Genomic DNA, 16887 nt, shown 5'->3' on the forward strand with positions numbered 1-16887 from the left:
ACTCAAAGTTAGAATGGGGAAGGACTCGGGTGAGTACACACTCAGGGCTAGTGAGCACAGGGAAGGACTCAGTGAGTACACACTCAGGGCTAGTGAGCACGGGAAGGACTCAGTGAGTACGCACACAGGTAGCAATGGAAGATGAGCAGGTGTCCGAGCAGCACGGAGCTGGTGAGGACCAGCGGCAGCACCACAGTGAGCACTGAAAGGACCACGGGGGTCTTCACCCGCACAGCGCACAGCGGCAGGAACAGCAGCCATGTGTTCACAGTGCTGACCTCTGTGTAGACAAGGAGATCTGTCTATCCAGTGGCACCTGCCCACACCACAGCACCAATGGTCTGTTGGGCAGAGGGACAGAGTGTGCAGGTGTGTGGGTAGGGGGAGTCAGCCGGGGCATGTTCTCCTGTGCAGGTGTGTCCTACCCCATCTGAGGTCCTTGTGGCCACATAGCTGTGGCCTCCACCTTCTGAGTCTGTGGCGGTGCCTGGAGCCAGCCCAGGCCACTCCTCAGACCGGCCACCTCCCCTGTGGTGGAAAGCCCCCCCCCCCCGCCTCCCCGAGGCATTTCTGGAGCAGGATCTGCTCTGGCCCTCAGCACCACAGTGCCCCTCGGCACTGGTTTGTGAAGCTGCTGAGGGGCTGCGTGATAGAGTAGAGGGCTCGATCCACACAAGCACGTTTGCCTCACAGCACATTCTAGAACACACTCTTATCCTTCCACATTCTGGATGGTACAGGTCTGAGATCATGGTGGAGCAGGGTCACCCCTGCTCAGATGCTCCGGGGAGGGTGCTTGCCTCTTCCAGCTCTGAGCACTCTAGGAGCTCCAGCGTTTGTGGACCTCACCCCCAGCCTCTGCCTCCAGGTCTGTTTCCATGTGGCTTTGTGTGTCTGTATCTCCTCTTGTCTCTTACACTGTCATTGGATTTTGGGCACCAAGACCAAGATGAGCTCCTCACCTCAGGACCCCGCGTCAGAAGTGCACTGACCCATTCTCAGACAAAGGACACAGACGTATGTCCAGAGCCTGGCTCCTAGACCATTCAGTTGGAACATCACCCAACTGCTCCTCAGAGTCTGAAGCCCCCATCACCAGCCTTGATGGCTGCTCTTCTCTCCACAGACGTCTAGCTCCAACAGACAGACTCTCGCTCACTTTGTACCTGCATGTGGCCCAGAGTTCAGCATGTCTGAACGAGGCCAGCATGTCTGGGCCACTCAGGTCTGACTGGGAGTGACACAGGAACAGGGTTGGCCCACTCTTCTACCCTTCACTTCCTAGAGGCTCAGCTAGACTACGTCTAGACAGCACACGCAGGCCCCGCGTCTGCCTTGGGCACATGGGAAGCTACTAAAGTGTGCATGCTGGGCTGCTGTCCCTGTCTCAGGGTCAGTACCACAAGCACAGTCTGCAGGGAGCCCAGTAAGCAGTGACTGACACCTTCTAGCTTCTCTCAGGGACTTCAGATCCAGACTTACCACAGACACTGTAGATTCCGACTCACTATGTCTAAGGCCCAGAAGTGGAAGGGGGTGATGCTTTTATAATACAAGGACCTCTAGAGAAGCAGACCCCAGGATGTACCTTTATAGAGGGGGTCTGTGCGGAGCTCACTGGGGTTGGTAAAGAGCTTAATGGAGACATACAGCAGGATGATCATTGCGCAGAGCATACCAGCCAAGGCTGAGACCACGGAGCAGAAGAAGAACCTGGAGACGAGAAGCAGAGGCATGCACAGAAATAGGTGAGATGAGGACAGGCCAGACCAATACCAAATCCAAGGATGTACAGAATCACAGGGAGGTATAGGTGTGCCTACAGGACCAGGACCAAGGCTGTACAGAATATCACAGTGTGGTGCAGGTGTACCTATGGGACCAGGACCAAGGCTGTACAGAATCACAGTGTGGTGCGGGTGTGCCTACGGGACCAGGACCAAGGCTGTACAGAATCACAGTGTGGTATGGGTGTACCTATGTCACCAGGACCAAGGCTATACAGAATCACAGTGTGGTGCGGGTGTGCCTACAGGACCAGGACCAAGGCTGTACAGAATCACAGTGTGGTGCGGGTGTGCCTACGGGACCAGGACCAAGGCTGTACAGAATCACAGTGTGGTGCAGGTGTGCCTACGGGACTAGGACCAAGGCTGTACAGAATCACAGTGTGGCAGTATAGGTGTGCCTACGGGACTAGGACCAAGGCTGTACAGAATCACAGTGTGGCAGTATAAGTGTGCCTATGGGACCAGGACCAAGGCTGTACAGAATCACAGTGTGGTGTGGGTGTGCCTACGGGACTAGGACCAAGGCTGTACAGAATCACAGTGTGGTATAGGTGTGCCTATGGGACAAGGACCAAGGCTGTACAGAATCACAGTGTGGTAGTATAAGTGTGCCTATAGGACCAGGACTGTACAGAATCACAGTGTGGTGCAGGTGTGCTTACGGGACCAGGACCAAGGCTGTACAGAATCACAGTGTGGTGTGGGTGTGCCTACGGGACCAGGACCAAGGCTGTACAGAATCACAGTGTGGTGGGGGTATACCTATACGACCAGGACCAAGGCTGTACAGAATCACAGTGTGGCAGTATAGGTGGGCCTACAGGACCAGGACCAAGGCTGTACAGAATCACAGTGTGGTATAGGTGTACCTATGCGACCAGGACCAAGGCTGTACAGAATCACAGTGTGGTGGGGGTGTGCGTACGGGATCAGGACTTTCCTTTTTCTAACCATTTCCATTCATTCCATTCCCCAAGCAGACACCACTGGCTCCTGAGGATCCTAGCTGCAGTCCTCACACCTGAGCTCACACTTGTCTGTCATGACGTCTAGACAGACGTTCCATTCCTAACTAGTGAGAAAGACAGGCCCCATGTTGGCAGAGCCTAAAGCCTACCACACTGGCCCTCTCACGTTCCAGCTGTCTGCCTCAGGCCTCCACAACCCTGCTTTTAGTTCCTCTGCTGCCTCCTCAGGTACCTGCCGACTCCTTGTAGCCTTTACTTTGCCCCACAGTCTCCAAGGCTACCAGCCATTCCCTAGGACCTGTGCAGGCCCCTTAGGGCTGAGAATCCTGACATCCTGTCCTGGGACCTCTGTTGTATTGCCAATTTTTGGAGTCAAATTATATTCCAAATGCCATCCTCTCTCTCCTCTGCCTCTCTTCCCACTCTCTCTTCTCATTCTCTGTCTCTCTTTTGCTTGCTTTCTCAGCTTCTGGCAAATGATGAGACAGAAGGAGATCTGATGCAGATGCCAAGGCTCAGGACCAGCTCTTGTGAGTGAATGACACCCATCAGTTGTTCTCCCCTCTGGCCATGACTTTCTTCTCGTCATCTGTCTGCTCGTGGGTAAGGCCATGCCCTCACCTGCCCTAACATGACTTCCTAGAAAGGCATCTGGCCTACTGGCAAAGGCATGCATCCATGGCCAGGCATTCCATGGCCAGCCGGGCAGCCAGCCAGATACACCAAGGAGTGAAGGGATGGCCGCTTCAGACTGTGCTGGTTGCTATTCTCCAGGGAAGGGGTGGGCTGGGCATCCCGGGCCCATCTAGTCAGGCAGTTCCCACCCTATCACCACAGTGAGATCACCTGCACACCGTGTCAGTCTGCCCACACTATGCAAAGTCGAGTAGAGCGGCAGGGATGCAAAAGGTCAACTGCCGCTCTCAGGCCCAGGTCCCTCCTCTTGGATGGCCACTGGAGGCTCATAACCCACAGGCCTCGCCTTCTTCAAGTCAGTATGATTGGCAGAGGTACCTAATACATTCTTCCTGCCAATATTTACCACCTACTGAGCTAACAAACACCTCAGGACCCTGAGAATGCAGGAGACCCTGCCTTGTGTTCACAGACATTGTCTCTGTTGGGCCTGAAGCTCACTCCCTGCTTCTGCATCTGGACACGACTCTTGTTGATGACCTTAGTGTCAGGAGGTGGAAGTGCCATGACCTCAAGTTCAGAGCCTCAATCAGTCTGTCACCTGTAGACAGAGGCTAGCTCCTTCCTGTTCATGACCTGGTCCACAGTGATGGGCTCCATCATGGGATGGAAAGATGGCTCTACCAAATTGTCAGAACCAGTGGAAGTGGCCCTGAGCTCTGCCATGCCAGGCCAAGGGCATGCCCCCAGAATGACCCTTCCCCTGCTCCACAGCCCCGCCCATCTACTGTCCACAAGGCCTTCACTGATTCCCCTCTAGGGCCCGTCCTTGACCCTGCAGCCCCCAGTTGGGCTCTCACCAGTAGTTCCTGCTGCCCACACAGTTGTTTAGCCATTTACAGTGGTGATCAAAGCCAGAGACACACTTGTTGCAGGCACTGCAGTGTTTGGCTTTCTTGCTCCTGGAGAGAAATCAGAAACCACCTGTCAGCTTCATGTGCCAGCCAGGCTTCGGGGAAGAGCACCCATGCTCAGCTTGGGTGGGGGTCAGTTTACTGGATCCCCAGGAGGTTGGGGCCAACCTGGGTACAAGGTATGCACTAGAAGTCTGTGGGGATAGGACAAGGCCAGCCCTGGGTGCAACTACTCCTTAGAGGAGAGAGTAGTACCCATGGGTGATGCACAATGCAGGTGGACACTGACCACTTGGCCGCTTCCTGCAGCCAAGCTTGAGGGCGGGGGGGGGGGAGGATTCTGGCAGCGGGCCGAATCACTTCCTAGAAGCTGAGTGGCAGCTTGGGGCCCCTCCTGAGGTGTAGGACCTCCTTACCCTTTCTAGGCCTCAGAGACCTGAGACCTCACCAGATGCCCATGGAAATCACCTTCCTCCCCGACTGGACCATGGAGCCTTGGGAAAGCCCAAGATAGGCATAGCTACACCTACCCCAGGACCTGGCCTGCAGGTGCACAGAGTTCTTAGAGTGACAAGGCCCATTCTAGCCACAGTCCTTTAGCCCAAGGAGCTGCTCACTGTCCTGCAGGCCAGCCCTTCACGCTGCAGGGTGGATGGCCGAACGTGGCCTCAAAGAGGCTGTCAGGATTTAAATTCGTGTCTATAGGGTGCCCCAGCACCAGTGCCAGCTCAGTCCCTGCAGGCTCAGTGGATGGCACTAAACAGGGATGAGGGGCTCCTCCCACCCTGTGCTGAAACCCCGCAGCCCTGACCCGGCTCTGTGCGGCACTCACACAGCAACCTCACACAGGTGGCAGTACTGGTTCTGGATCACATGTGCGTGTTTGGACCGGTCGAAGGTCGGCACAGGCTGGGAGTAACTCTTCTTAAGTCGGACATTGGAGTCAGCTGGATCAATGGTAATTGTGATCAGGTGGACGATGAGATGGAACAGGAACAGCCCGCCAACCACCTGGAGTGTCAAGGAGCACACAGCCCTCGGCTGGTGGGCCTGATCTGAGGGGTGGGTGTGACTCAAGTGGACATGACGTGAGGGGTGGACATGACTCAAATGGACATGTCTTTAAGGGCACACATGAGTTGAAGAGCCTCCCAGGAAGAATGTCCAAGAGCAGGGGCCAGGGACAGCCTCTTGGGCCTCTACAAGATCGATGTGCTGCATTCTAGGACCAAACTGTGGACATTCTCACCCTCCATGGTAGGCACATGTCCCCACAGCAAGGGGCTACAGGAAAAGGGAACCATGCCCCAAAGCTCCACAGCTTTCTATCCAGAGTGGGCAGAGCTCAAATGCAAGCAGGGAGCTCTGATCTGTCCTTGCAGTTGTGAAGATGCTATGAACCGATGCATGAGGGACAGGTGTATTCTCTAGAAACAGAAGGATCTGTCAGAGAGTAGGAGGGAAGGCCAAACCTAAGCCAGCCTAGGTGTAGCATCTCATCTCCTAGAGACCCCAGACTCTCTAAAGGGCCCTGGATCTCTCTCTCAGGATTCTCAGGACTTTCAGGCAGGGCTCTGTGCAGCTGGGCCTAAGTGGCCTTGGGAGAGGATCTCTGTTCACTGGTAAGCACGATACTTCCCACTGGGACTGAGGGCAGTAAAAGCCCTCAGATCCCTACACTCTCCTATCATCCCAGATAACCAAACATAAGTGGATGCAAGGCCAGGGCCTCTTCCCTCTCCTTGCTGGGACTTTAGGGCTGGGTAGGGCAGTGTTCAACATCTTTAGAGGGAGTCAACAGGGTGACACCCTGTGTGAGAGCTTGTGTCTAAAGGTGGACGTTTCTATTGCCTTGTTTCTAGGCAATACAAAGACCATGGGTGCCTGTGGGTGGCTGTGCAGGAATTGTTAAAGCAGGCCCGACAAGGCTGAACCTGGCAGAAGCTCATTCTCAGAGATCAGGGGTGCTGTCCTGGCCTGCAGCCATCAGCTCTGTCACAAAGCTATATGTAGGCTCTGCCCAGATGAGGGTCCCGCAAGCACTGCCGTGATGCAAGGCAGTCGAGTGAGGTGCTGATTCTGCCCCAGACCCAGACCCAGGACACATCCTGTCACCTGGCATGAGCAGGGCCAAGAACAAGGCTCAGGATGCACAGAAGGGATGGCAGAGGTGGACGTGAGCCAGACACGAAAAGGCCCAGAACTAGTGTGCAGGCCTGGCGTGGGCAGGCATGTGGCAAGAGGGGTTGGACAGTGTAGGGAGATGTCACTGTTGGGGCCTGGAGAGACCACAAGCTGGGTGGGGCCTGGGTTACTTGCTGAGCACAGAGAGGGATGAGCTGCTGGGACCCACAGGATGTGAGTGGGTGGGACCACCGATGGGTGGTAGGCACAGGGATTGGCCCAGCAGCCCCCACGCCCTCCCTGTCTGCATGGTCCTGGGGCTTAGGCGGTGAGGGCAGAGGATAGACACAGCACAAAGCCATGGTCCCAGGTCAGGTCCTTCCTCCCCAAGACTAGACTATCTCAGAAGCTCCAGGCAGCAGGTGAGCTGAGGTTGCCAAAAAACACCTGGAGCTCTGCCACCACAGCCTGTGAGGTTCTCACAGCCACCCCAGATCACCAACATTACACACTGCTTACATAAGACCTCTGCTGCTTCCGGGCAGCGGGGGACAGCAAGGCCCATCTGCAGGATGGATGTGATGAGCTTCTCTTGGGCCTGGACTGGCAGGCAAACCCTGCCCGGGCCAGTTCTCAGAACCAGACACCCTGAATGTCTCCACCCAGGATCACAAACGGCTCTCACTGAAGGACCAAGTCACAGCACATCTTTTACCATGCCCTCATGTGCCCTGCTTTGCTAGGGACAAGATTTCGCTTCCAGTGTTACCCACACAGTACTGGTGACCTACATTTAATCCAAAGTGACCTGGCTAGCTACTCCTCTGCCACACACTCCAATGCCACCCTTCATAAACTCCCTGTCTCCGTCTCTGCCTTCACAAGCCCTACCTCTGTGGTGTCTTAGGTCAAGTGGAAATAAAAGGCGAAAGAGACAGGCAGGGCGAGGCCTCCCCTCCCTTACTACAGGGCCTCTCTCTGGAAGTTTCTGTCTGGGAGCCTGTGAGAACCCAGCTGGCAGGAACACTCCATAGCAACAATCTGTGTTTAGTAAACAAACAGCACAAGGGCGCCAGGCCGGGACACGCCTGCCATGGCCTCTGGCACTGCTGACCTCTCCCCCATCCTGTTTCCACAGGAAAAGGGGAGGCAGAGGAGCCCAGCCAGCCTCCCCACAGTCCCCATACAATCCGGACTCATGGCCTCCAGGGCAAATTCTGAAGCTGAGCTGGGAACTCAGAGCCCCATCAGTTACTAAAGACACTCAGGCAATGCTATGATACTCATGTGGTCCCCAGAACAACATAGGATTGGCAGAGGTCTCTAGGAACTGTAGAGCTATGGAGGGACCTCACTGGATGACTTTCAGAGCCGACCTCTCGGTAGTGACGCTGAGTCACACCATCAAAGGACCCTCACGGGCTGCCCATACGCCAGGTCCTTTGTTCTGTCCCCTGGCTTCTACCCCAAGTCCTCACCACAGCAGCCCCAGACCCTGATGCAGCCTGGACCTTGACCTTCCTTGCTCACTCCAGTTCCACCTGTGACCCAGTGGGCACCAAAAGACACAGGTGCCCTCCAGTGGCTGCAGCAGCCAAGGTTGCTGGCTGTGGCCCAGGGCCATCATTGCTTTGGTCCCTGTAGTCACGGGGCCTGCAGTCCGTGGTGAGGGGGAGGCGAGGAGGGCGCGAAGTCACCGTCATCAGTGCGGGGGGAGGGAGGCCTGTTGAGGGGTGACGCACACCACAGGGAGCTGAGCACAGATGCATGACTCCCACAACCTTTTGGTGCAGCTTCCTAACTACTTATCAGAAGGCCAGTTAAACACACATCATTCTTCTGAATTCTTTTCTTACTGAACTTGGTTTTTCACAGGACATCCTGTGGCAGGCTGTGGGAAAGGTTGAGGAGACCGACGTCTTTTCTGGGGTCACCATGCACAGTGCCTTCCTACTACCTCATTCCACACCCCTCCCTCCTCACTGCTGGGGCTACTCCCCAGGGCCTTCTACACCGCTCCTTGCTACAGCAGCGATTCCCATCTTCCAGGCCCAAGTATGAATCACATGGGACACAGGACTGATACCAACACAGAGGTAGGTGCCAGTTGGGAGCAAAACCCAGGAAACAGGCATGGCAGGTTCAGGCCTGCTCACTTGAGAGACCTTCAGAAGCCCCGACCCCCTCTGGTGCCAGGCAGCCCATTGACACCCCACGAGGAGAAAGGATACAGTGTAGGCAGCGTATTTCCCACCATCTGGCAGGAAAGGGATGAAGATCCCAAAGGTGATGAATGACAAGAGCAGGTACATGGTACAGGAGACTGCCTGGAATATGTGGAGAGGCCGAGACCAGCCATTTACCCTGGACAAGGGGCGTGGCTGGGTCCTCTTCACAGCGGGGTCCCGGGCTTCCGGAAGCACCTGTCTCCGACTCCTGCCACATATGTCCATCTGCAAGACAGAGAGGGCACAGAGGTTTGGACCTTAGTCAGATAAAGGGGCATGGACTGCTGCACCCACTCACCACCAACAGGAGGGGACTGCCAGAGCTGACAGTGTCCTAGTGTGGTCCAGGGCCATTTCAGCAGAGAAGCAGGGCCAACTGTGGCCATGGCAAATCTCTCCATAAGCAACTGGTCTTTATGAAGCAACCCATAAAGGCTATACAGGCCCCACAGGCCCTCTCAGCCAGGACCTGGCAAACCAGAGGCTTTGCAAGCTCTGCAGAAGCCTTTGCTACCACTGTACAGCACTGAATGTGGTGCTCCTCAATAAACATGCAGGCCCTTGGACACCAAAGGGAAACCTTCATGCCACAGGGGCCACAGTAAGGTCATGCAGGAAAAGGCAAGGGTTAGCAAACCAGCTGGCATTTCATCCACCAGAACCTTGGAGAATTCTGTCGCAACTTCCTCCTGAGAACTGAGTGGGGACCACACTCCAGGTGGTCCTGGGATCTCCTTCCCTGGGTGCAAGGAGACTTTACGTGACCCTAGATTCTAGTGCCTCTAGGTGTCCCCAAGTTGCCCAGGGGGACAGCAGCTGGGAGGGGCCCATGGCCACTTCTTGCCAAAAGGGGGTCCTAGCATTAGAGAGAGGGCATGGAAGATGATCTAGGCCACTGCAAGCTGGAGCCTTAAGGAGGCTGGGAGCCATCTACAGGGCTTCAGAAAATTTAGTGGTTAGTCTGTGCAAATACCCCAAAGGTACAGCATGTGCAGAAGGTGTGGCTGACACAAAATCTATCACTTCTACAAGACAGCAGAAAGAAGGCGCATTCTAATATTCTTTTCTTCTTGTGGGTTCCCCAGGGCACAAGGGCTGCTTTGTGCTTGTGCTCTCTGGGAGACTCCAGGCAGACACAGGCCCTGGAGCTTCTTTGATGTGAAGGCCCTAGGAGAGCCACTCAGCTGTGACACAAGGCCAGGGCGTGCAAGGCCACTTTGAGTACTGAAGACACAACTCCTTACTGAGCACCATCCAAGTGACAGGAAGGTGTCTAACACCGCTGGAAAGTTGTGGAGGAGAAATCCCAGACCAGTGAGCAGGATGAGCACTGAACGTCTAGGCGCAGCGTGATGTGGACGGAAGTTAGAACTCAGTATCTCCATCGAGAGGGGAGAAGGGCAGGGTGCAGAGATGCACACCAGGGAGAGGGCTTTCCCCGCCGTGCAAGCCTAGGCTGAAGCCTGTCCCAGGGGCAGAGAGGAACCTCAGAATACATCCGTGCTCGGAAAAGGTAGATAAACATACAGGTGCTCTTGGAAAAAGGACAACATAGTTTCTAAAAACCCTACCTGTGTTTTACTTAAAAAAAAATTGAAACATAGGGCAGGGCATGTTAGTGATAGGGCATTTGCCTACTGTCTATGAGGGTCCTCACATAGGAAAAATAAACTTCTGAGGGGATTTTTTAGCCTAAAATAGATATACTCGAATGGTAAGTATGAGAGAAGGATCAGGACTTTGGAGATGTGTGAGTGAGGTCATCTCAGGAGCATCCTGATAACACAGATACTAACCCTCAGACAAAACGCAGTAGGAAAATTAGCCTCAAACTTAATTTAAATAAAATCGAAACCAAAATCCAACCTAAGCAATAGCTGGTAGAAGAGTGACTGTGTGCAGCTGCGCTCAGTATTGTGCTCATGTGCATCATGTACACTCATTGTGTTCATGTGTGCATCAGGTGTGTGCTCCTCGTGTGCATGCCGTGTGCTCACTGTGCTCCTCGTGTGTATCATGTGTGCTCACTGTGCTCCTCGTGTGCATGCCGTGTGCTCACTGTGCTCGTGTGCATGCCGTGTGCTTACTGTGCTCCTCGTGTGCATGCCGTGTGCTCACTGTGCTCCTCGTGTGCATGCTGCCGTGTGCTCACTGTGCTCCTCGTGTGCATGCCGTGTCCTCACTGTGCTCCTCGTGTGCATCCCATGTCCTCACTGTGCTCCTCGTGTGCATGCCGTGTGCTCACTGTGCTCCTCGTGTGCATGCCGTGTGCTCACTGTGCTCCTCGTGTGCATGCCGTGTGCTCTCACTGTGCTCCTCGTGTGCATCCCATGTCCTCACTGTGCTCCTCGTGTGCATGCCGTGTGCTCACTGTGCTCCTCGTGTGCATGCCGTGTGCTCACTGTGCTCCTCGTGTGCATGCCGTGTGCTCACTGTGCTCGTGTGCATGCCGTGTCCTCACTGTGCTCCTCGTGTGCATCATGTGTCCTCACTGTGCTCCTCGTGTGCATGCCATGTCCTCACTGTGCTCTTCGTGTGCATCATGTGTGCTCACTGTGCTCGTGTGCATGCCGTGTGCTCACTGTGCTCCTCATGTGCATGCCGTGTGCTCACTGTGCTCGTGTGCATGCCGTGTGCTCACTGTGCTCCTCGAGTGCATGCCGTGTGCTCACTGTGCTCCTCGTGTGCATGCTGTGTGCTCACTGTTCTCCTCGAGTGCATGCCGTGTGCTCACTGTGCTCCTCGAGTGCATGCCGTGTGCTCACTGTGCTCCTCGTGTGCATGCCGTGTGCTCACTGTTCTCCTTGAGTGCATGCCGTGTCCTCACTGTGCTCGTGTGCATGCTGTGTCCTCACTGTGCTCCTCGTGTGCATCATGTGACCTTGGTGTCTCCTTGTGTACATCATGTGACCTTGGTGTCTCCTTGTGTACATCATGTGGCCTTGGTGTGCTCCTCATGGGCAGGAAATGTTGCAGACTGTAGTGAGAGTACACTTTTCCTGGCCCGATGTGGTCTCCACACACACTGTCACCTTACTCAGACTCGCAGATCAGATCATGGACTCTCAGGAGATTAGGGGACCTGGAGAGAACAGAAAGTGTTAGAGTTCCCTAGAGCAGGACAAGAACAGAACATCCTTGTCCCTTATAGGGTAAAATCCTCTCTCAGATATTTCTGTTTGTAAAAGCCCAAATATTATTTCCAATACTTTGAATATGTACAAAGGGACACGTGTGTAATTTTCTGTTCAAATCTTTATTTACTGGCAAATAATCAGTTTGGAAAACCCAGGACCCACTCTTGCTTGTCCAGAGTGTGGCCCTTTCTCCTTTCTCCTAAAAGTCTCTTTCTTAGAAGAATGGGCATGAAAAGGCAGGACCTGGTGCAAGGGATCCTGGCTTCTTCTCACCCGCTCTGTGCCTGTGGACAGACTTCTCTCTATCATATTCCATAACGGGAAGGTGGGCTGGTGGACACAATGACAATGCCCTCACCTCCCAGGACCCCCCAACTCATGTACAGTCCTCCCCACCCCGCAGGGCCCAGCCACTTTTGACAGTTGCCCCTCTCCACCCCCAGAGCCAGGCCTGCGGTATCCCCTGAGCCTGCCATCCCCCCAGTAGGCTGGCCTGATCGAGATTACTTTCCCTTCAAGAAAATAATGCCCTGTGTATTCCAAGTGAGAAATGTAAGAAATGACATGACAGTGAGGCCTCTCTATCTAGAGGGGTGGCAGGAACACGTTTCCAATGCCCTTCCTCTGCCTCACCTGGGCTAGGGACAGGAAGCAGAACAGGCCACAGGAGACAGGACAGCAGGCTTCAAGGCACTGACCACACACAGGATACTGAAAGTTTCAGTCACAGCTGCCAGAGAGACCACACTATTCCCAATTAGAATAGACAGCACAGAAAGCATATACACATACACCATACATGTAACATCCCACACAATTGCACACAGCATACACAATTTTTGACTCCATACACAGTATACAATGATACAACACTCAAATCACTGTATAACCTACATAGCAGATGACATATACAGCACACACACAGCACACAGTACTCACACTGCATACAATAGTACACACCATACCTAGCAGACAATATATAACCTGCACACACTAGACACTGCAGCATATAAATATACAATATTCAACCAGCATGTACACGCTACCATATACAATGACACCACTCATAACACCAGAACACAACAGAATAACACACACTACATATACACACATTGCCATACACATGTACACACACACACACACACAACTTCGTACATCCCATAACAACACAGACATGAAACCTGCAGCTACACTTCGCGGTCCCCTCTATCCTGATATCCTGGGCTGCTTCCCTCAAAATCATACCCCCACTCTGAGCTGAGGCCCTTTAGCTTATTCATTCCAGCTGTATCTTAATAAACCTGTTTATCATTCAAGGACAGGGATATCTGTGATGCATGTTTCTGGAGACTTGACTCTGGATCCAGGAATTAGCATTGTGGGGGTGCCTGGGTTCCCTTTTAGGTCATTTCTGCAGAGGCCTCTTGTTTGAGGCCCCTGAAGGGTTATTCCCCTTCAGTGTGAAGACATCCAAGGCCACAGTCCTGGAGCTTTCTGTAGGCCTTGTCTGAGCCTTGAGCCCTGTCTGCAAGTTGTCTCAGCCGTCTGCGACCCTTCATCATCCCCTGCCCTCCCCACATACTGTCCCTGTAGCTTTCTCTGCGGCTCAGTCCTGAGACCCAGCAGTACTCTCCAGGGGGCTGGCCAGGCTTGCAGCCCATCATCCGAGCGCTCAGGAGCAGCCGGTCCTGCCCCCACGCCCAACCTCACTGTGCTGACCCTGGCGAAGTGTCACCAGAGAGAAATCCTGCCAGCTCTGAAGCTGCCTGGTCAATGCTTCCCCTCTGAGACAGAGCCCCCTACTGGGTCCTGGTCCAAAGGGAAGAAGCCAAGCTATGTCTACCGTCCATTCTGATTTCTCACCTCTCTTACTAGGCTGAGCAGCAAAGAACAGATACCCCTCATTCGGTGCTGGCCAAACTGAGAAGTGCCCAGGGTAGGCCCGGAACCCAGGCGCCTCACAAAGCTATGCTGGAAGCCATAGAGACCACCAGCTTCTCCGTGGGGGTGGGGAGGAGAGAGGTGAGAGGAAGTTGGCGGGGGGGGGGGGGGCGGGGGCAGAGAAGTGACCAGACCAACTGGTCCCCATAAATGGACTCAAGGCAAAGTCACTACCCACCCTCCACACTGTGTCTGCTTTACATGCTCTGAGTTTTTACTATAAAATTCTTATGGGAGTGCCCAAGAGGTCAAGTGCTTGCTCAGCAAGTGTAAGGCCCTGGATTCAATCAAGGCCCTGGACACGGGGTGAGGGAAGGTACTACTGTAGCCCCATAATGAAAAGCCAACACCTTAATCACACTTGGCCCCATTCGAAGCAGAATGCCACCCTGAGCCTGCCAACTAGGGTCCACTCTGCTGCCCCTCCTGGTGACCGGCGTTTGGGATGACTTAATCCTGTTCCCCAATGTGGCTGCTCTGTGGCCATCTGGAGGGTGGCTGAACTAGAGTTACCAGCTCCCTTCTCCTTTCCCCTGTGGCCTCTACCCTCTCAAATCTTAAGTTCGAGATTGTTTTGCTCCTGTTTGTGAATGCCCTTGGTGGGCCAACCACTGGTACCCCTTGGGACTGTTCAAGAAGGGGTGGCAGCCTCTCTTGTCTGTCCCCTCACATCCAATGTGTACACAAACTCCTGCACACGCTTGTGCATCCTCACCTATATGCCTCATCTGTACCTAGACCCATACCCATATCCCATTTGTGCACACACCTGCCTTTGGCCTGATTTCTCCCTACACAGACACTCCATCACCTGTACCACTCACACCTCTGACATACACACACACCATGTACACCTGCACTTTCCCACTGAGGTAAGCTTTGAAGTGATCTTTTGCCTCTAATTGTCCCAAAGGCTGAGGCCTTTCAGAGCTCTTACAGCTCAGGCAAGGGACTTGATACCAACAAGTTAGGAACAGCCAACTAGGGAAAACTCAACCACACTTAGGGCTGAGGGGAGAACCAGAAGGTGGGCACTTGCCTCCGTGTCCCATCTGCATAAACTCTGAGGTGCCTTGAGATGAATTTAGAAGATGAGGGGTCAATGGATAGCCATGAACCAGAGACCAGCTGGGCCCTGCCCTATATACTGGCAAGGCACCTGTGAGGGACACAGAGGCTGATAGGCTCCCTGTCCTGGCTGCATGCTAGCTATTGGGCACGTGGAGGCTGCAGGGTACCTGGCCAGGCCAGTAGGCCTATGCGCAGCTCATGTGACTTGGGGCTCACAGGAGCAGTGAGCAGAGCATGTCCACAGATCATGGGCAACACCCCAACTGACCCAGGGTCAACCTTGTCTGTCCAAGACTTTTGGAAGTGACCTTTGTGGAATAGTCTGCCTCAAGTGACGATAGTTGCACATGAATAATTCACCATACAAACTGCAGCAATCAGACACATCATGCTTGATGCACACACCAATTCAGGACTAAAATGAGTCGTTCGGTCATGTCAACTTCAGGTTATGGTCTGTTTGTCCCAGCCCAACCTGTGATTATCACAGAGAGCTCTATGGTCAGAGTGAGGGCCTGAGATGCTCCGAAAGCTGTGCTCTGACCCAGCCTAGTTTCTGCAGAGGGAAGGTTGGGGTAGACACAGAGGGCAGAGGAAGGGCACAGGAGGGGCCAGGCATGGAGCAGGTGATCACAGGCACCAACGACTGACTCACGTGCACCTCATTGGTCTGTTGTGAGGTGCAGCTTCCAACTAAAACGATGTAAGATGCGTTCACCTGGCAGCCCATTCTGCTGTTGTCTGAGCCAGCTGAGGAGCTAGAACTCACCCGCAGGTGGAAGGTATCTGGCTCCGGAAGCTGAAGGGTCACGGGAGCCCTGCCAGTTGTTCTGACCAAGACCAGGAAGTCTGTGGCTTCCAGGGGAAGAAGGCCCCAGCGCAGACAAAATGAGAAGTGTCTTAAGAGCCAGGTCACCCAGCTGGAGAGGACCATGGGCCCTGTGGATGACCATGAAGCCAGACACGAGAGGGCATGGATCTTGGAAAACTAGACACCACAACTCCAGAGTCAGGGTAGACTGGTGATTATAGTGCCCACAAGATTTCTCTACAGAGCGATGGACTGTTCTAAACTTACAGCTGGGCTGGCTGCACAACATTATTACAATGTGCAACTGTATACTGTAAAGTGGTCAATGGTTAGTTTAGTGTTGTGTTTTACCAAAACAAAAGAGGAATTATTATGGTTTGAAGTCAGCCCTGGCAGGAAAGTCTGTGAGACTATTATCTCCATTAGCTACCAAAAAGCTGGAAATGGAGTTGTGGCTCAAATGGTAGAGTGCTGGCCTTGAGCACAAAAGTACATGGATGGCATCCAGGCCCTGAATTCAAGCTCCAGGACTGGCACACAAACATAAATAGGAGTAATTTTTTGAACAGTGGAGGGTGGGCACAGGGTTTCCCTCCTTCCTTTGGGGTTGGTGGCTCCTGGCATCAGGAAGGCATGTCCACAGCTCCAGTTGTACCACAGAGAAGGAAGACAGAAATTGGGATGCAACCCTCCAGATGGAGCAGGCACGCTGCAACACAGGTATGGAGTCCCTGGCAGGCCTTGATCGTCTAACACAGGCCATGTCTGCTGTGTGCAACACTCAGAGCTACAAGCTGGTGAGTTAAAGGTGCCAGAAGAGGCTCTGCCTCTGTGAGCTCACCCTGGGTAACTGTGGCAGACATGACTGCCTGTGTTCATGGAACCCAGGCTTCAGGAATCTCCCTGAGGCTGGTGGATCAGCGGAGCTCCAGCTAAGGCTCAAAGTCCAGGCATTTCTCCAGCCTTTCCTGCAGTGGGGACACAGCCCAGACCCTGGGATGTGGGAGGCACAGCTCCAAGGGTAGCCTGGGAGAGGGAAGTGGCAGCCTTGAGGCCAGGACACCCCAAGTGAGGTGTGACTCTTCTAGGGTGGCTACTCCTGGCCTAGGCTAGAATTAGCTGAAGCCATTTTTCAGGTGTTAGATGCTCTGCTCTCTACATCGTGTACTGGGCCTCAGCCAGCACCACAGCACAACCTGTTGTCATGCTTGTGCCTGGATACTGCCCACTGCCCACAGGGCCCTTCCAGCTACATTCCTCATCCCCT

The 16887-nt window shown here is 53.9% G+C and overlaps 2 protein-coding genes across 2 annotated transcripts in view; both read right to left on the minus strand.

The window, feature by feature from the left end:
• The window catches only part of Zdhhc11 (zinc finger, DHHC-type containing 11), a 54481-nt gene extending 41997 nt beyond the window's left edge, over positions 1 to 12484 (minus strand). The window contains exons 1-6 of the mRNA XM_013013824.1: positions 12431 to 12484; positions 8664 to 8885; positions 5141 to 5319; positions 4255 to 4356; positions 1589 to 1713; positions 125 to 280 (exon numbers count right to left, since the gene is read on the minus strand). Coding sequence (XP_012869278.1) covers positions 125 to 280; positions 1589 to 1713; positions 4255 to 4356; positions 5141 to 5319; positions 8664 to 8885 — 784 coding nt within the window. The 5' untranslated portion in view covers positions 12431 to 12484. The remainder of the gene's footprint in view (positions 1 to 124; positions 281 to 1588; positions 1714 to 4254; positions 4357 to 5140; positions 5320 to 8663; positions 8886 to 12430) is intronic.
• A 24-nt stretch (positions 12485 to 12508) lies between these two features.
• Positions 12509 to 16887, minus strand: part of Brd9 (bromodomain containing 9) — a 30340-nt gene continuing 25961 nt past the window's right edge. Inside the window, exon 18 of the transcript XR_001174966.1 lies at positions 12509 to 12527. The gene's annotated coding sequence lies outside the window, so the exon portion shown is untranslated. The remainder of the gene's footprint in view (positions 12528 to 16887) is intronic.

This window comes from Dipodomys ordii, unplaced genomic scaffold (genome assembly GCF_000151885.1).
Source record: "Dipodomys ordii isolate 6190 unplaced genomic scaffold, Dord_2.0 Scaffold21, whole genome shotgun sequence".
NCBI classification, from domain to species: Eukaryota; Metazoa; Chordata; class Mammalia; order Rodentia; family Heteromyidae; genus Dipodomys; species Dipodomys ordii.